Source organism: Ictalurus punctatus, chromosome 7 (genome assembly GCF_001660625.3).
Source record: "Ictalurus punctatus breed USDA103 chromosome 7, Coco_2.0, whole genome shotgun sequence".
Taxonomy (NCBI): Eukaryota; Metazoa; Chordata; class Actinopteri; order Siluriformes; family Ictaluridae; genus Ictalurus; species Ictalurus punctatus.
This window is the reverse complement of record NC_030422.2, coordinates 25,463,411-25,483,914: the sequence shown is the minus strand read 5'-3', so window position 1 is coordinate 25,483,914 and position 20,504 is coordinate 25,463,411. Positions and strand designations below refer to the sequence as shown.

The 20,504-nt window shown below is 44.5% G+C and overlaps 1 protein-coding gene across 9 annotated transcripts in view; it reads left to right on the top strand.

Annotated features, from left to right (window-relative positions):
• The window catches only part of clcn3 (chloride channel 3), a 45,877-nt gene that overhangs the window by 18,856 nt on the left and 6,517 nt on the right, over positions 1–20,504 (top strand). For 5 of the 9 annotated variants that reach the window (XM_017471699.3, XM_017471701.3, XM_017471702.3 and 2 more), the window contains 12 exons: positions 10,933–11,102; positions 11,557–11,656; positions 12,196–12,383; positions 13,826–13,948; positions 14,078–14,284; positions 14,365–14,445; positions 14,536–14,788; positions 14,992–15,284; positions 15,459–15,645; positions 15,989–16,387; positions 16,474–16,690; positions 19,975–20,050. In XM_017471699.3, the coding sequence (XP_017327188.1) occupies positions 10,933–11,102; positions 11,557–11,656; positions 12,196–12,383; positions 13,826–13,948; positions 14,078–14,284; positions 14,365–14,445; positions 14,536–14,788; positions 14,992–15,284; positions 15,459–15,645; positions 15,989–16,387; positions 16,474–16,690; positions 19,975–20,050 (2,294 nt within the window). Of the gene's footprint in view, positions 1–1,642; positions 2,113–10,932; positions 11,103–11,556; positions 11,657–12,195; positions 12,384–13,825; positions 13,949–14,077; positions 14,285–14,364; positions 14,446–14,535; positions 14,789–14,991; positions 15,285–15,458; positions 15,646–15,988; positions 16,388–16,473; positions 16,691–19,974; positions 20,051–20,504 lie in introns of those variants that run through there. The other 4 variants (XM_017471708.3, XM_017471707.3, XM_017471703.3 and 1 more) reach the window with 3 other exon arrangements.

Here is a 20,504-nt window from a genome sequence, read left to right as displayed (position 1 = left end):
GCCGATCTGATGCGGAAATCGCTTTGGAAATAAGGTTATGCTGCTGTAAGTTGCTTCGCTGTAGAATATTATTGCTAATTCTTGAGATTAGGAGGCACGCGATAAATCTCAATCTTTCTTTCTCGCTCGCTCGCTCGCTCTTCTCTCTCCGTCTCTCTCTCTTTGTTGAGATTACAGGTGGTGCAGTGCAGATGCCTTTTCACGGTGTAGAGTTCTCTAATAATCTCCGTTACACGCACCTTTCTGGTACCACCGTGTACGTTTGTCTACCTCCATCTGTTGTTTCAAGTCCCAGGGTATTTTCAGTTGCATTACAGGCTTAAAGGAACATTAGCGTTTTCCTAACTTTTCCTCCTAATAAGTGACAGAAAGGTGTAGCCTGTAAATCAGTAATGCGCAGCACACAAATCGAAATAAACCTTTGAAATGTACTAGTGGATTTGAAAGACCTATTCATCCCACTTGTCAAAGATTAATTCAAGAAGAGTCAGTAATTTGAATACTGCTAGCAGGAACAGTAATGCACCAAAATGAATAGACTAATAGCGCAAAAAAAGATGACAAAATAACTGCAATTTCTTCATTTAAAGATGCATTAGGTAGAATAGCCCAGAGCCACTTTAAAAGCAGAGTTTTTAAGCATGTTTTGTAAATTGTCGTGGAACACCTGTACACCCGCATGTTGACGCAAACGTGACAGCAGCACAAGGCAAAATAAAAATCATGCAGATACAGGTCAAGAGCTGCAGTTAACGTTCATAATAAACATCAGAATGAAGAAAATGTTATTTTGATTGTGGTTATTTTGGATGTTGGTGCCAGGAGTTGAGTGAGTGACAGGAATCTGAGGCTATCACGGGCGCAGGCTCGCCCAAACTGCATTTCAGTGTCTGAAATACTCAAAACAGCCCTTCTGGTGCCAACAACCATGCCATGGTTAAAGTCACAGAGATCACATTTGATGACTGAAGCTCTTAACCTGTATGTGCACGACTGCGTGCATCGTGCTGCCGCCACATGATTGGCGGATTAGATAACTGCATACATGTGCAGGTGTTCCTAATAAAGTGGACAGTGAGTGTATATCTCTGACATTTTTTTAAATTGATTTTGTGGAGGATTCTTTCCATTCTTTAAAAAATGGATTTAATAGCACTATTTATATAGCACATTTAGGTATACTCTCTAACAAACTCCGAGGCCCTACCTGGAACAGCTACCTGCATGAGTGCATAAAGGGTGTGCATTATAGCTGACACCTAGTCCAACACTTTACAGTTGGTTGTGTGACTGTACATCATTCCCTTCAAATGCTATTGAGCTTTAAATGATGGTATATTTTGTGTGTGAGCCCGTGCAGTAGTGAAATACATGGCAATATTTAAATATGATTTAATAGTTTATTTTAATAGCTATCAAAAATCTAAAAGGTGTGCGTTATAGCTGACACCCACATGAACACTTTACAGTTGGTTATATGACTGTAAGTCATTCGCTTCGAATGCTATTGAAGTTAGAAACGTGTTTAACAATGTCGTATGTAACTTTAGAGACGGTCCCTTAATTCCCGCATATCTGCGAATATCGAACGTGCAACGTCACACCAACTTTATTCCAGTAGGTCCACATGCGTGTGAAAAGGGTGTACGATAAGAATGTAAGGTTTACTATTGTGTATATTGAAACGCTGGGGCTTTTCGAGCGTCATCACTACGAATTGGCCACACGGTAGGTTCGTGTCCGCGGTTTGGGACGCGGCCTTTCTTGTCGATGACATCATCACGATCATCCCCTAAGCTGTAGGCTGGTGAGGAGAAGCACACTAGTGCACAAGGAGTGGGAGGGGGCAGAACACACACACACGCACACACACTCTCTCTCTCTCTCTCTCTCTCACACACACACACACACACACACACACACACAGAGTGTACTGAGTGTGTGCGAGGCTGACTGCGGCTGGTAAATATGGCAGTCGGCAGGTTTCTGTAGCGAGAGTAAGCTGTAAGCTGTTAGCTGCAGGCGGTGTAATGGAGGACGAATCCGCGGACCCTTATTTACCCTACGACGGCGGAGGGGACACGATTCCACTGCAGGAAATCCGCATGAGAGGTACCGACCGAGTCCGGGTTGTCCCCTCGAATTTTTGGGGTTGTAATATATTCCTTAGCCCGTTAGCTGTTAGCAGGTTCTCGTGCAGCAGTGCGCGCTATCGGTATGCGTTTGTGTAATTTTTCTGTTAATAATTCACTAACCTTGGCCGCGTGACCATTCACAGTGCGTGTGCGTGGACGTGCACGCGCTCGGTGGGTTACATCACTTACTTAGTCCTGCATTGCAAACGCACCATTATCTATTTTTCCATCTGTCTGTCTGTCTGTCTATCTATCTATCTATCTGTTTACCTATATGTTTGTCTGTGTGCGTGCGCGCGCGTGCGTGCTATGGACTGGGCCTCCTCCTAGAGACAAGGAGGTGTGTGCGCGCGCGCGCGCCATGGACAGGGCCTCCTAGAGACAAGGTGTGTGTGTGTTGGAAGCCCCCTGCAAATCCAGCCTTTGAATGAATGCCTGAATCAGAGTACTGCGTGCACTGCATGCATTCATTAATTCATGAGCAGTTGAATAGGATCAGAGTTGGGTATAATGTGTTAATGTAATCTAATGACTTTTTCTGGAAATGCAGTAATGTAACACATTACATTTTTAAATTGATATAATCTGATTGCAGTTACTGATGTCAATAAAATTGTTACTTGCGTTACAAAATTATTTTTAAGAAAACAATATTAGGTCAAATGTATTTTTAAAATAAATCACGTTTTGCCCCGAAAGATTTTTTCTTTAGCCCGGAATAATTCTCCACTTGGAGCGGTTTGTCACTATGTAACCAAACGTGAGTAAAGAAGACAAGAAAATACGTGGAAATACTCGTGCCTTATTGTCTGAAAGTCTCTCAGTCCTGCCAAACGCTAACTCAGTCAGTGTGAGGAAAAATGGATATACAGTGACTTAATTGTTTGTTTATTTATTTATTTACCAGCAAATGGGTTGAAACTGAAACAGTAATATCCTCTGATGCTGAGCAGGAAAACAAGGTGTATAAATGCCTATATGACTTCCTGTTTACGGGAACATGATATGAGATGAGCATAAGGAAAGATGATATATTTTGCATGGCCCTGTAGCTAAACCCATACAATGATAGCTTAACTGTGCCTCCCTTTGATTAGAGACACCAAACTATAGCCTAGTTACAAAAGTTTTATATTTTATCAGCCTGGTAGTTCTACAGACAGCGACATCACCCGAGGCAAGCAGGAAGGTTTTTGTACTCAAAAAAAAAAAAAAAAAGGTAATCCACTACAGATGACTAATCACTACTTTAAAATTGTAATCTGATTACATTTCTGGTTACTGCATGCAAAAAGTAATCAGATTACTAATTACTTTACTTCCACGTTACTTTCCGAATCTATCAAACCTACAAAAATACACTGCAAAGTGAAACTCGTAGTTCTTTCAGTCATTTTAGCACACACCAATGTATGACACGATCAGAAAAAGTTGGATCTATCATAAAACATGTTATCATTTCTCATATATATATATATATATATATATATATATATATATATATATATATATATATATATATATATATATATATATTTGTGTGTGTGTGTGTATGTAAATGTATGCTATACACCGAATCCAGCACTTAGCACCAACAGATTAATCCCCACTTTGTGCTCCCTCCAGTCTCCAGGGTGAAGTGGGTGTTTAGATGACGTGTAGTCGAAGGGTTTTGCTAAGCCATTGTCTCACACACTACTGATCTGTTTTGGAGCCGAATAACCGAATTCACTTCAAGCCATGAGGTAATGGCTTTTATACCACAGCGCTGTTGAATCCTCGATTCTGATTGGTCCGGGCGGGTGGGGGTGGGGATAGGCTGTTGATTAGATTTATTTTTCTGTAACAGCGGCTCTGACAGTAGTGCTGGTTAAAAAAGCGAGTAACAGGTTTATACTAATGCGCTTGTCCGGTTACGCTATCGTTTCCGCGACGAGACGTTTATTTAGTGTCGACGGAAGGCGTGTTCTTTGTTTTTATTTGTTATTCGGAGCGTTACTTTTTGGTTCAGTGTGCATGTTCATCTTTTATTTACTTTAATATCCACTAATAGTTCATAAATATTAATGTTTATATATTTATTTCATTAAAACGCACAGAACATTTCCATGGTAGAGTCAGTACTGTTTATTTAGACGCTAAGTTGCTCCCGATGGCAAGTTAGCGCCTTGCAGGGCAGCTCTGCTACCATCGGTGTGTGTGTGTGGGGGGGTGAATGAGACCCAGTGCAAAGCGCTTTGGAGCCGCTAAGGTTAAAAAAGCGCTGTATAAGTGCCGCCCATTTACCATTATTTTTGTAATAAAGTTGAGAAATATTTTACTCCGAGTGTTGTTTTCATTCGGGATCGATTTTAAAACCATCGGTCGATTTAATCGGTTATTGGCAGGTCGGTACCGCCGTACTTAGCTATCGGTATCGGGGACTTCCATTATCGGGCGTCCTCTATTCTGTTGGACTGAGAGTAAAAATCACGGCTGTGGAATTTAACAGGTCACAGTAATATTATGGATAGCTATTAAAATCTACGCTACGTGTTCCTGGTGGCGGGGTGTGTGTGTGTGTGTGTGTGTGTGTGTGTGTGTGTGTGTGTTCGCTCAGTCACATGTCTTTGGTGTTGAAAGAGCTTACAGTAGGAAGGTCACATTCCAACCTCCAGCTCTGTTCGTACAACCAGAACATTCAGAACAACTAATAACAAATATACCGAGCTGCTTTGTTGTTGGGATTGAGAGATGGTTGGGCTTTCTTCATTATCGTTCATTGCTGGGGGGTTTATTTTTGCGTGATCATGTGCGTGTCAGGTTCAGCGTCGTCCTCATCGAGTCTCAGGCTGTAGGTTCTGTGGTGAGCGTTTCCTCTCCGGCTCTGTGACGGCACCGTCTTCTCTTCTGCCGCAGGCCGGCTTGTAAAAGTGCAATCCGTTAGTTACAGTTACATTTATATTGACACTCAAAGGATTGGCAAACACTAAATGCTGCGAAATCCAGTACTGAAAAATCATACAATCAGGAAAAAGGTATGGAAAATCTCAAGTTCCTGCACTTGTTTTCTTTCCTGATCTAAAAGCACACACTTTAATAGTACCCTTGAGTACTTTCCCCATGCATGTTCCACATGACCTCATCTACAGGATTAATCAATATAATCATCACCTTGTCCGACATGTTTCGCATCAGAGCGTTTTCCAACCTGTAGATCCGTGCTTTGCTCTGAAACGGGGACTTGCGTCGTTACAGTGCTGTGTTTTCTCCTCGGCTCGGTGCGCTTTCACAAGGCGACGTCTCAACATGCACCAAAATGTGTTCACGTGAGCAAACTGTCCTCTCATTGGTCAGAGTCGGCCGGTTTATGCTCCAGGGTTTCGTTCGTCACTGTTATCCGTCAAGATGGATAGACAGCAGCCCCTCCAGTTTATTGTGTCTTTCTTTGTAGCTGTAGTTATCGTAATTGATCTAATTTACATTAAAGCCCGTCTCCTTGAGACGCTCGCTGAACACCTCTACACCTCCTCGGGTGTTTATGCTTTTTTGAAAGTTGCTCAGATATATGTTCGGCAGAGAGGATTTCACCGAGGCGTTCTACCTCCAAGTTAAACCGCGAGCCATTAGCAAAACAAACACGCCGTTTATGTAGCGCGGTTCCCATCGAGCATTGCTGTACAGGCTGGTTTGTTGGGTCTCGCCACAAGCGAACCGCTCCAGAGTCCGTCCGCAGCTTCGTTCAGGCGGTCTCGGACCGATTTGTTTCGCCGTATTACCGCGTTCGTATACGTCTAAACGAGCCGGACCAAGGGAGCGCAAACACACCAGGATCTGAAACAAACGCTCCACGCGAACCAGACGTGAAAACGCCCCGGATGTCCGTCACACTCGCGGACGTTTATTCGAAAGTGCCGTCGACTACAAAGAGAAAAACCGGCTACAAGAAGACAAAACCAGTCAGCATGTTGGATTGATATGATGATGCGTGAAGAATCTTGAGGTTGGACTCATGGGTGACTCTGTGCTGAAAAGCCCTATGAAAGGACGCGAGCTGAAGAATAGAAAGAAGCCTAACATGCAGAAAAACCATCAACACCTTCTGACCAATCAGCTTCAAGCATTCAGCAGCGTACATGCACTAAGCTCTTACACCAAGCAGAGTGCTTTTTTTTTATCCATGGTTTTGTTCTTTAGTTAATCCTGTCAGTTTTTACAGCTCGTGTGTGTGTGTGTGTGTGTGTGTGTGTGTGTGTGTGTGTGTAAAGCACCTCTTATGGATTTGAGTCAGCTTCTGTGGCTCCTGTCTGTGGCGTCGCACTGTTTTTCAGACAGTCGCGCAGTTGAGAGTCGATGTTATCGCTCCAACTCCGTTCCTGTCTCGTGTCGTACTGTTTGTTCCGAGTTGTTCTTCTGATAACGGCGTGTTCTGTGGGGTTCAAGGAAACGTGAGGGCTTTTGCTTGACTCTTGCTGAAGCACACGGGGTTATGAAGCTCATTTGTTCGAGGCCACAGTGAAAGCAGTCATGAGGTCTGACTGAACCCATGACATCACGGACCTGTCTGTGCCTTCACCCGTGTCCTGTTTGTTTCATTACCCTAATGGCTAGTGCGTGTGTGGAGGTGAAGTTTGACTCGTATAGACTTCAAAGTCTCGAAACTGTAACGGATAGTAAGAAAGGAATGGGACATCTAATCTGCCAAAGGAAAATAATCTGTGTAGTCGTCTTCAGAAATGATGGGCACGCTTGGTAAAACGGTATTGAATACTCTCTTTGAATAATTCTCTTAATCTCGGATGGAGATGATCAGAGAAACCTTTTCGTTGAAGTAAACACGTTCTTGGAAAATGTAAAAAAAAATATAAATAAATGAATAAAACCCTCATAAGTGTCACAATGTTGATGTTGTTTATATTCACCACAAGGACATAACCGTTTCACGCACCTTTACAAAGCCGTGAGCTGCCACAAACATCATCAAAGTTCAGTTCAAGGAATTTCAAGCCGTTTCCTCCTTAAGCAACTTGCAGTCGGAGAACTGAAAAAAAACGCGTGCGTTCGAACAGCCGAAGACACTTTTACGACCCGTGCTCGCCGATGTGACTTCAGCAAGGCGCCGAATTATTAATTTTTTAAATATATATGACGTTAGGGGCGGGACTCTTCAGACTCTAGAGAGCATTCGATTGAGAAGTGCTGAATGAGGTCATGGAAGTTGTTGATCGTATCGGTGAGAGAGATCGTAGAGAGAGACCGCCATTCTTGTTTTGCAGCAACACTAGCTTATAGATAACCTTAAGTCTGTCGCATTCGTGCTAAAAGCCACACAGCGTCGCTTGCGAATATTCATGGGGACTTTTAATTAGCGATGGTTCTCTCTGTGTTTGGGAGAAGTGATCAGAAACGAGGAGTTAAATGCGCTTGGGTTTGTAAAATGATCCCGACGCTCTGAGACGATGTGCGTTTCATACAGAAGCTGTTTGTCAGGTAAAGGGAAGTTCTCGCCACAGACTGACGCTCGTCTCCTGACTCTGTGTGCGTCTCATTTACACGAATGTTTCAGAGTCTAATGGGTTTTTTTTTTTTTTCTTCTCGATTTTGTCTATTCACAGCTCCGGGTTCGTCAGTTCGATCCTGTCTCGGCTTATCGTAGTGTCCTGTGTTTCCCCCGTGTGCTGCATGGTTCCTTGCTTCACACTGGACTTGCAGGATTTTGGTACTGACTCTGTACAGGTGTCGCTCACCCCCTTCTTACCATGCAGAGAGAGACACAGACATTTCAGACAAGGAGCTGCTGCTGAATCAAAATGGCCGAGGCTCTATTTAGTGTCGTGATATTCAGAATAAAGCTTTAGACCAGATCTTCTCTCTCTCTCTCTCTCTCTCTCTCTCTCTCTCTCTCTCTTTCTTTCTCTCTCTCTCTCTCTCTCTCTCTCTTTCTTTCTCTCTCTCTCTCTTTCTTTCTCTCTCTGTCTCTCTGTGTCTTTCTTTCTCTCTCTCTCTCTCTTTCTCTCTTTCTTTCTCTCTCTCTCTCTCTCTCTTTCTCTCTCTTTCTTTCTCTCTGTGTCTTTCTTTCTCTCTGTCTCTCTTTCTTTCTCACTCTCTCACTCTCTCTCTGTGAGAGGGAGCGATTGAGACAGTCAGCATAAAATGTGTTCTCTCAGTAGCTATCTGAAAGATTCAGCTTGCATCAGCTGAACTGCAGACAGCTTTATCTCACCTCTGCCGCGTTTTATTCATTTCTTCTTCCCTTTTTCTCGGAGAGAGAACCCGAGCTGATGAAACTACCAGAACTCTTTGTAACGCACCTCTGGGTGATCTAGTCATCCCTTTTTATTCACTTTTTATTAAACACCGGATGCGAATTTTAAGCGCGTTCGATTTCTGATAGTGTGTCTTCATCCAGCAGAATGACTCTGCAATATAATCCATACCCAGGACCTATCCTTATCCTCTGTGTGTGTGTGTGTGTGTGTGTGTTTCGCATCATATAACTCTACCCATGAAAGTAGGAGGAGATTCCCTGGGTGGTATTGAGCGGTAACTCGTGAGCAGCACGAATATTAAACGCTGCTCAAAATCCAAATAAATGCCAAGTATGTGTCTCGTTCAGTGTTAAAACGTGCGTCATGTTAAAGCGCTTCTCACTTAGAGCGCTAAGAAATCTGCAGAGAAAAGCCTGAAATGGGGGAAGAAACGCCAAAATATACATAGTTTGTACACTTTTCTGAGGAGGAACATTTAGTCTATCAGTCATGATAGGATGTGTGAAGGATTGATGGAAACAGTAGGGTTGTTTTTTTTAAATAATTGATGATTTAGGAGACATACTTGGCATCCTTTCTCCTTACACAAGCAGAAAAATAACAGCTGTGCACTATGGGTAGGTGTGGTGGCACTTACTCCATAGTCACGGTAACGTTTCATGTTTTTTCATTGCTGTGTGTGTGTGTGTGTGTGTGTGTGTGTGTGTGTGTGTGTGTAGTAGTAGAGGAAATCCTGTGGCCTCTATTTTGCTTTCCTCTGAGATTATTTCACAACCTGAAAAGGCATGACGAAGCAAACGGCACTTTAAACTAAAGATGTTTGTGGAACAGAGTTAGCGTGAGTAAGTAAATCCGACTGCAGAGTGGTGAAGTTATAGAGCAGTTATGAAGTATTAAAGAGTGTAGTGGAAATGCATCTGCGTGGTGCAGGGCGGCCTTTCGGGTCTTACGGCCCGTCCAGAGAGCAGTGAAAAGCTGATTAGCTCGTTAGTGCAGGCGCAGCACTCGGGGCTTACAGAGCTACAGCTGCCCGTGGGTGTGTTTCAGAGCAGAACAGCTTCTGTGTCTCGTGCACAACCTGGTTATTTAGTATTGGTATCTGGGAAAAGGACTCGTATTGTCATGTCTAATAATCATAATGACCGTTGTGTCGACTCTGTCGGAAAGAGAGCGTGTTTTTACACATTGGGATTTAGTCACGGTGGTGGAATCTGTACCGATCGGTCCGAAACTGGAGAGCTGGAGCTGTTTATTTAAACACGCACTGATGTGGAAACCCTGGTAAAGACGAGCATGTCGAGCGCTTCGGGCGTCAAAGCGAACATCGACGTCCGCGCCGGTTATTCACGCTTCCTACACGCGAGCACTCGCTTAAGCTGAGAATTTCTGTCTGTCTAGCCAGTTGAATGTTTTTCGAAGGGCATGCAGTTTCCCTGTTCTGCTTTCTCTTCCTGTTTCTGTCCATCTTGACGACTTTTTTGGAAATCCTTGCCTCCTCGAGCTCACACACTCTCTCTCTCTCTCTCTCACACACATACACACACAAAAACGCCAACTCTTGTGCTACGTTTGGCCTCGGCAGTGGGAAGTCTGAGCTCGTGCAGACCTCCGTGTTCGTCTAACTGCCTCGTCTTCAACCAACCCAAGAGAGCCCATGTCACACACCACTTCGTCTCCATCCACTGGCTTCCTGTAGCCGCCCGTATCAAATTCAAGGCCTTGATGCTCACGTAGAAGACCTCGTCTGGAACAGCACCCCACTACCTCAACTCTCTCCTGAAGGCAAACGTTCCCTCACGCAATCTGTGACCGGTTAACGACCGACGTTTAGTAGTACCTAATCAGCGTCGCTCAAGGTCCCTTTCCAGAACCTTCACACTAACTGTCCCTCAGTGGTGGAATGAATTTCCAACCTCAATCCAGACTGCAGTATCTGTCACTATCTTCAATAAACAGTTAAAGACCCACCTCTTCCGTGAACACGTAACTAACCCCTAAAAAAACAAACACTCACTCTGGCTCTTACACTCGACTCTGCACACTTTGCTTCTCTAGAACTAAATTAAAAGCTCTTGTACAGTTGCACTACTTGTACTGTTCTCCGCTTGATATATCGCTTTGCTTGTATTTCCTCATTTGTAAGTCGCTTTGGATAAAAGCGTCCGCTAAACGAATGAATGTAAACGTACCTGTGATGAGTGATGTATGCTTTCCTCTCCAGTACAGCAAAGTGGGAAGTCAGAGTTCCAGACATATTCACTTGTTAAATGTACATGTCGATCTAAAAACGCACACTTGTCTATAGACAGTACAACACATTTAAAGGTAAATTGTGCTGCTTTGTTTAATGTTCCTGCCGTGAGCAGCCATGTTGATTCCTTGTCACTTGCTGAGCTCGCAGCTGAGTAAACCTTCCTGAGTTTCCGAACTCGGAATTCCAGGTTGATTTATTATTTTTTTTTTCTTTTCTTTTTCTTCCCGGTCACAGGTCGGGAATTCCGAATTACGGATCGCTCATCAGTCTCTTCTCTTTTTCTATGCTTACACAGGCTCCAACTACAACATGTCTAACGGTGGGGGTGGAGCCGGAGGGGTGAGTAGCTCCACCCACCTCCTGGATCTGTTGGAAGAGCCGATTCCCGGAGTGGGCACCTACGACGACTTCCACACCATCGACTGGGTCAGAGAGAAGTGTAAAGACCGCGAGCGACACCGCAAGGTACCACGCTGAGCCATGTCATGATTGGTCTCGCTCGCTCTCGCCCACACACACACACACACACACACACACACACACACACACACACACACACACACACATATTTTGTCTTGCTATGCTTGTGAGGACCTTCCCTTGACATAATTAATGCAGCCAATGGTCAAAACTGTCTCATATTCCCATTCTTGTGGAGACGTTAAGACATAAGCTAGATGTATATATTCCCTTAATATGTAATTATTATTTACATAAAATTGTATATAATTGACAATTATTCCTTAATTATAATGATTGAGGCTATTTCGAGTGACAGAACACGCAGTTGTTTGGACCATTAACGTCATTCTGAGTGTTTTCAGCCACTCGGGTTCTCTAAAATAATCCTGCAGAACTAAGTGTGTGTGTGTGTGTGTGTGTGTGTGTGTGTTTCACCTGTGTGTTCTCTGCTCTGTAGATTAACAGTAGGAAGAAGGAGTCAGCATGGGAGTTCACAAAGAGCCTGTATGACGCCTGGTCTGGGTGGCTGGTGGTGACATTAACAGGGCTGGCTTCAGGTAACACATATGCACACACACACACACACACACACACACACACACACACAGAGTACTCTAAGGAGCTACGGTGTTGGAAACCATGACGTAGGCAGACACACAGCAGCTGGTGCACAGACTCGCACGCTCGCACTCACTGAATTTTAATTAAGCTCAATCACATGATCCTATTAACAAACCTTACCGAGTCTGATTCTGCTTTTCTTCCCCCATAATCATCGAACCCTGTGCTAGCTGGGAGGTTAGCATTAACGGCGAAGAGTATGATCATGTATTAATATGTTTTCATGATCTTTTCTGGTTAGAGTAGAAAATCAGTATTCCTGTGGCTAACGTTATTTTTGGCACGTAATCCGAGAAGCGCAGACGTGTTAATCGCTCACGGGCTCATGAACAGTTGCTCTTAAGGATTTACGGTTAATCGTACAAGTCTCATGTTGGTTAATGATGCACCGCTCCTAAACACCCTGTCTCTCTGGCTTTGTCCTTTTCTCTCTCTCTCGCACTCACTCGGTCCGTCTGTCTGTCTCCTTTCTCAGGTGCCTTGGCGGGTTTGATAGACATTGCTGCTGACTGGATGAATGACCTGAAGGAGGGGGTGTGTCTGAGTGCCCTGTGGTTTAACCACGAGCAGTGCTGCTGGGGCTCGAACGAGACCACGTTCGCCGAGAGAGACAAGTGTCCACAGTGGAACACGTGGGCCGAGCTCATCCTGGGCCAGGCCGAGGTGAAAGCAGTATAGAAAATAAATAAGCATGGACGATCTGTTCACTTGTAGCTGCCAATAAATGCATGTTTATGTTCGTCAGATGTGTGTTTATCCACCGAGGAAGACCTGCGAGGATCAGAGGGAGGGGGGGGGGGGGGGTAGACTTGGTGTAATGGAGTAATGTCTTCACGTGAAATAATACATTTTCTTCTGGTGTTAGGGCTGTGGCTGAAAAGTGACACCTTACGCTAGTCCCTTATTTCACAGACGGTTGGAATAGCTGGGCTATTTTAATCATCTCATCAATAATGTTTGGAGCTGGTTCACGGTGAAGTGGAGCTGTGATTTGGACTGGAAACAGTGCGTCCTATCTGAGTTCAAGCGTACGGCCCATTTTGTGTAGAATCTTGACATGTAATACTAATTGATGCCGTTTCGTTTACAGGTCGTAACAGTGCAAAATGTGTGAGTCAGTCCGTACAGGATTTTATTTTGTGATCGTTGTGGCCATAAAGGCTTGATTGATGCCGCTGTTTGTTTTTTCTGTTTTTCCAAAATCTGCGATGTAACTTGCCGAGTTTTTCGTGCTTTTTTTTTTTCCGGGAAAACTGCTCGAACTGGCGAAATTGCAGTCGCGCGAAATAGTCTTTCGCAGCGATGTTGGTCGGTAAATGAGACCTTTTAGCTGTACTCCCGTTTGACGCACGTGAATCGAAGAGGGATTTGGTTGAATGTGCGTCGTGATGACGTCACGTGGCGCGCCTCGGCCCAAATCTGCCGAGAATCTGCGGTAATTGTGATGAATTGCACGCTCCTGCGAGTTTCCTTGATGTTGTGTTCATTCCTGCGATCGCGAAATCCTGGAGGGACTGAAAAGTTCAAGGGGGTGAATACTTATGCAAGGCACTGTACAGTAAAACCTTACTGTTTTTATTATTTTATTTTATTTTTTAGAAATGGAAAGAAAAACAATACCATAAATTAAAAAAAAAAAAAAAAAAAAGTAGAGATAGCTATACATATTTAACTTCAAAATGAATGATTGATTTTTTTCACCATGATTTATTTATTTATCTATTTATTTATTTATTTATTACTTGTATTGCATTCAGTCAGATAAGTCTTAACTTGTCAACCATCACCGGTATGTTTCGCTGGCTCTGAGTGTGTTCTAGTGTGCAGAGTGTATCTGTGCATTCCTCTCTGACCCGTAACGAGCTCAGAACTACAGAATTGTCCCCAGAACTAAAATGACTAAAAATGAGCATATCTTTAAATAAACACCTCACAAAACCACATTAAAACTCAACTGAATCTCTGTTCAGCACTGAAGAAGTAAGAAATGGTTTTAATAAAGTGAGAATTATTACATTTCTAGCATTTCTATAAAGGTTTGGGTCGATTTATTTATTTATTTCCCCCTTCTCTATAAATCTGATGTATATTTTGGTGTGTTTCAGGGTCCTGGCTCCTACATTATGAACTACTTCATGTACACCTACTGGGCTCTGACCTTTGCCTTCCTGGCGGTTATTCTGGTCAAGGTGTTTGCCCCGTACGCCTGTGGCTCTGGGATCCCTGAGGTACGTCGTCCACATGCTTCACAGACGCTTTCATTACAGCAGATTTGATTTTGCTTAGCCTTTATTTAATACCTTCTCTCAGTCCTTTTCTCTCATTCACCATCATCGTCGTCGCGCTCTCGCTTTCAGATTAAGACCATCCTGAGCGGGTTTATAATCCGGGGCTACCTGGGCAAATGGACACTGATGATAAAGACCATTACTCTGGTGTTGGCCGTGGCCTCAGGACTCAGTCTAGGGAAAGAAGGCCCGCTGGTACACGTGGCCTGCTGCTGCGGCAACATCTTCTCATACCTCTTCCCCAAGTACAGCAAGAACGAGGCCAAGAAGCGAGAGGTAACATCCGATCATACAACGTTTGCGAGCGGTGAAATGGTTAAAGTGTTAATAATTGCCGTGTGTGTGTGTTTGCACAGGTGCTGTCTGCAGCATCGGCGGCGGGTGTGTCCGTGGCGTTTGGAGCTCCTATAGGAGGAGTTCTCTTCAGTCTCGAGGAGGCAAGATGAGCAGAGAACCTTTTAATAATGTAATGACTTAATTATCACACGTGCGAGACTTCTGAAATCACCGTCTCCTCTCTGTCTCAGGTGAGTTATTACTTCCCGCTGAAGACGCTGTGGCGGTCCTTTTTCGCCGCCCTGGTGGCGGCGTTCGTGCTTCGCTCCATTAACCCGTTCGGAAATAGCCGCCTGGTGCTGTTCTACGTGGAGTACCACACGCCTTGGTACCTGTTCGAGCTCTTCCCCTTCATCCTGCTCGGCGTCTTCGGCGGTCTGTGGGGCGCCTTCTTCATCCGAGCCAACATCGCCTGGTGCCGCCGGCGCAAGTCCACACGCTTCGGTAAGGGCCACTGGACCGCGGTCACGGTGCCGGAGGAATAAATTGTCATTTGAATAAGATTTGGGGGATTTACTAATGCACAGCATTATGGATTTGACACGTTCTGTCTCGGGCTTTGAGAAGACTGTTATTTACACTCTTGAGACAGTTCCGTGCCGTGTTTTACAGTGGGATGATTGTAATATTCGTTTCTGATGTTTCAGGTAAGTACCCAGTCCTGGAGGTCATCACGGTGGCAGTCATCACAGCCATCGTGGCTTTTCCCAACCCGTACACGCGGCAGAACACGAGTCAGCTGATCAAGGAGCTGTTCACGGACTGCGGGCCGCTGGAGTCGTCGCAGCTGTGCCAGTATCGCAGCCAGATGAACGGGAGCCAGGCGTATCCGGAGGGCGCGGAGGCCACCACCACACCCGGGGTTTACTCCGCCATGTGGCAGCTCAGCCTGGCGCTCATCTTTAAGATCATCATGACCATCTTCACCTTTGGTTTGAAGGTAATAATGATGCACTCGCCCTTGTGAACACCTTCTTTATATTTATATTCTGACTAGCTTATTATTAATATTGTGCACATTTATAGCCTATAACATGCATCACTGTAATCAACATGATCACATGCTATCCGATAGTCCTTGCATCAATCTGGTGTGTGTGTGTTCCTGTGACAGGTTCCCTCTGGGTTGTTCATCCCCAGCATGGCGATCGGGGCGATAGCGGGTCGTATTGTGGGCATTGCCGTGGAGCAGCTCGCTTACCACCACCACGACTGGTTCCTGTTTAAGGAGTGGTGTGAGGTGGGGGCAGATTGCATCACTCCGGGTCTCTACGCCATGGTAGGAGCTGCGGCTTGCTTGGGTAAGTGTGTGTGTGTGAATTAGAGCTCAGCATATCCATGTCGTGTTAGATTTTCACACATAACCGTCTATTGAGAGGGGAAAATAGATTTGTTTCGTTCCACAGCTTTAAGCTTGGCCTTAAAATATAAACCACACACCATATGATCAGATCAGCTGCTGTCTTTAGAGTTAATTATGCAAATAATCTCTAAACGTAGACGGTCTGAGACGCTTTCACACACATCACATGTTCCAGACCGGGACTGTCAGAGTAATCTGTTCAGAGCTTGTCGGTCATTCACTCAGACACTGTTACAGAGGAAAGAGGGCGAAGGTGGAACCAAATTTCATCCATGTCTCAGGTGGCGTGACCCGGATGACCGTGTCTCTGGTGGTCATTGTGTTCGAGCTGACTGGCGGGTTGGAGTACATCGTGCCCCTCATGGCTGCAGTGATGACCAGTAAGTGGGTGGGAGATGCGTTCGGGCGCGAGGGCATCTACGAAGCCCACATCCGCCTCAATGGCTACCCGTTCCTGGATGCGAAAGAGGAATTCACGCACACCACGACGGCTCGCGAGGTGATGCGGCCGCGACGTAACGAGCCGCCGTTAGCCGTGCTAACTCAGGACGACCTGACGCTGGGAGAACTGCAGACCGTCATCAGTGACACGAGCTTCAACGGCTTCCCCGTCATCGTCTCCAAAGAGTCCCAGAGACTGGTGGGGTTCGCCCTGCGCAGGGACATCACTATAGCTATCGGTAAGACTGTAGTGGTCTATATAATAAGATTTGATACTTATTTCAGGCTGCTTTAAACCCCCCCCCTCTCTCGTTCTATCCTGCAGAGAACGCACGGAGGAAGCAGGAAGGCATCGTGCTAAACTCGCGTGTGTATTTCACGCAGCATGCCCCAACGCTTCCTGCAGACAGCCCACGTCCTCTGAAGCTGCGCAGCATCCTGGACATGAGTCCCTTCACCGTCACAGACCACACGCCCATGGAGATCGTCGTGGACATTTTCCGCAAGCTTGGCCTGCGCCAGTGCCTCGTCACGCACAACGGGTGAGTCACGGAAAAGAACCGGGGTCACACACACGTCGTATGGTGTGGGGGTAAGGCAAACAAGTCCCACGGCTCGGTTGGTAATCGATTAGGTCTATAAACGATGGAGTACACTGTTAATTCTGACGTTTAGCTAACGAGGAGGTCAGCGAGCTGCCTCTGTAATACAGTTCTACCCCTCCACTGTCTTTACTGGTGTTTTATTAGGACGCATAGAGCTGTAGGTTTTCAGTAACCCAGCTCTTTCAGAGGAGTAGTCCAGTAGCAGGGCCTTGAGTTATAACCTTGGAGACGTTTTACTCCTCGACTGCTGTGATCAGTAGTTCTAATGAAATTCCTCAGATAATTGGCAAGATATCTGAGATTATATAGTCACTAATTAGAAAAACTACCAGAAAAGCAGCAAGTCTTATATGAGCATCAGAATAGTTTAGTTAATGATATTGAATGTAGGAGTTTTGAGAATGTGCTACTGAACATCAGTAGGACTCAGATGGGGATTAGTACTGAATTAGTGATTAGTACTCGTATTCTCAGAGCTCTATTCCCACTAACGAGGTGCTGGTGCTAGAACTGGAACCCTTAAAGAACCAGCAATGCAGAGGACATCAGGGCGGCAATGATTTTTCTGAAATGGTAACTCGTCCAACTCAAGTTATAAATATCGTAACGCTGAGTCAGCGGTCTGAGGAATAAATGCCCAGTTATTTTTGCAGTGCAAAACATCATTTTAGCAGATCCTCGCTCTGTTAAAAGCACTAAAATCTGTTTTTTTTTTTTTTTTTTTTTTTTTTTTTTTTTTTATAAATGTCTGTCAACCAGTGTGTAATGGTTTACTATGTTGTGACAGGATTTGACCTTTATTGGTAAAATGAGTATAACTTGCAGCACAGTCCTCCACGATTGTCATTAGTGATGCACCGAAAGGAAAATTCTGGGCCGAAACCGACAAACCGGCGTGCACATGGCTGAAAATAAAAAAATAAAAATTTAAACCCCACTTTTCCATAATTTTTTATTTTTATTTTATAATTGTATTAATATTGGACTTTTTCATTCATTTCATGAATTTAATGAATCTGAATTGCAAAACTACAAGCCAATAAAACGATCACACTTTTATACTGAAACGAACACACCAAAACAATATTGAATAAATTATTCTTCATCCAGTTCTGTAACAATCAAATTCAACCGATTTAATAAATAAATAAATAAATCCAATTATCCAAATAATGTAAAGTTCTAGAAAGCTATTATGCAATGCAAAGCTGCAGTCAAGTAATGAACTAGACCTCTATTGTTTATGTGAATGTATTTGCATCAATTAATTGAAGGTTATTGGGCAAAACCGCAGCAATAGAATTAACACTAAGCTCGAACTGTAAATAGATGTCACCTCAAGTCCAGAGCGCCGTTTTGCAGGACTGTACGGATTTGAATGTAATCGCTATACACAGAGCAAACTGGACCGCTTTCTATTTAAACACGTGCCAGGTGTGTCTTCAAGAAGAAAGGTTGCTCAGCTTTCTGGCAGGAGAGCCGGCGCTCGGGGCGGATAAATACCTGCGCTCGATCCGTGGAACGCGTAGCAGCGCTTGTCGCGGCGCTGCTGTGGATCGGGCGCTTTCCTGTAGAATCTCATCAAACGTGAGAAAGCGAGGGAGTCTGCGCCTCATCACTCGTACACGGCCGTTCCTCTGGCACACTCTGCTCTGTGCCGCGCGTCCATCCTTCAGCAGATGCTTTCATCGCCTCGTATCGTTTCCCGCGCACGCCGGTTTTTCTCTGCCTCAAAGTAGCGTTATTTAAATCTAGTAATGTTGCAACGCGACGATAACCGCCGGCTAGATCGAGAGTGAAATCCGAGCACCGATGGGCAGGGCGTGGCGGAATATATTTTCAGCTCATGCTTTCGGTCTTCTTTCTCTGCCATTTTCGGCAGCCGGAATTTCGGTGCATCCCTAATTAACCCATTTATTAGCAAACACCCACATGTGGTTATATAATGTTCTGTTGCTCAAACCGGTGGAAACACAAACTGGGTCACTGAATGAGCACCGGCAGCTTGTCCTCAAACACAGGGGTGCTATCGGACAACAAAGGGTCTTTAGAAGTGAAACGGATTGAACAGAGAATCCTAATTTGTCCTGTTCGGGGTTTTATTTCAGGGAGCTTTACATTTAAGAATCAGCAAACGGGCCTGAAGCACCACATGACAGTGGAGGGATTGGAAATTTTTACAAAACTGCACTTATTTGGTTAAAACGTCATATATATATATATATATATAACCAACCGAGCCTTTCCGAACTTGATTCAAATTGACTCGGGTTTGGTTGAGGGACTTGTTGGTACAATGAGGCAGAATTTGCATGGTGCAAGAGAAACTCCTGGAGACTTCACAGGTAATTACATACAGCTGCAGATTTGATAAAAAGTCCAGCAGCTGTTTCTACTTCTTGCATTTCCCCTTTCTGTAGCCACTAACCGATACATCAGCCATCTGCAGACCTGCATACGTGCACTCATTCTCTCTCTCTCTCTCTCTCACACACACGCACACACGCACACACACACACACACACACACACACACACACACACACACACACCCCTCTGCTGATGGGTGCAGCTCTGCACTTGGTCAAACCTAGTCCCTGCCTGTCTTTCTAAACCACAATGTGTGTGTAAATCTCTCACACACACACGTCAGCACCTCCATGGCACTAATTCAGTCATGTGACTTCCTACTCCTTGACTGTTAAGGAGCAGTTAGACATGGACCTTTGTGAGCGTGTGGTGTGGTTTGAAGGAGAAATGCAGAAGGCCACACAGTATAGTAAATGTTTTCCGAGTCACAATTCGCAGTAGCTTTTCACGGTCTTGACTCAGATCAGCTGCCCTATGCAATAGAGCGCCTCCTTGTGTCCACATCATGCATTAGCGTTCATGCCAGCTGTTGGAAAAGCTAAGGTACACTTTGAAAACATCACTCGATCACTCCTTTGCGAGCATCTTGGGTAAATACATTTTCATTTCTCATCAAGCATGCCAGTTTTCTTTTTAAAACCCTTCTTTTGTTCAATAATTTAAAGTTTTATAACTACTTGCCTTCATTTCTTTGCTAGTTTTTAAGTTGTTTGATTGTTTGCTGTTCTGTGTTGTTGTTTACTTTCTGTTGATTTGATAGTGTTGTGGTGTTTTTTTTTTTGTTTGTTTGTTTTTTTTTTGTCTCTGTGTGAGTGTTTTGCTAAGTGACGATCGCCACGGTGTGTGTTGCAGGATTGTATTGGGCATCATCACTAAGAAGAATATTTTAGAGCATCTGGAGGAGCTCAAGCAGCACACGGAGCCGCTGGTGATTAGCCCCGCCCATATCATGCCCACTTGAGCTTTTAGGCCCCGCCTCTTAGGAGGGATGCATGAAACTTGAGTGGACAAAAACAGAAAAGACAAAGTAGCGGAAAGTAGCTCTTCCTCGTCCTCCTTACAGCCACTTTCCCAGAATACGATGTTGGTTTGGGAACATGATACTCGCAAGTATTACACAAGGTCAAAGTGCAAGACTAATGCAGTGTCCCGTTACGGTCTAGTCGGAACACCTCTGATGAACGAAATTTTGGGGAATTATCAGATAATTGAGAATACATTTATCAACACCTGATTGTAGAGTGTCACTGGTTTGACCTTGTGGTCTTCAATCAGTGTAGGATTATTACTGCTACAGTCATTTAGTCTTTAATACATGACCAGAGCAGCAGAGTACCGCTAGTGGGTTTTTATTTATTTATTTATTTTATCTCAGTTCAGCA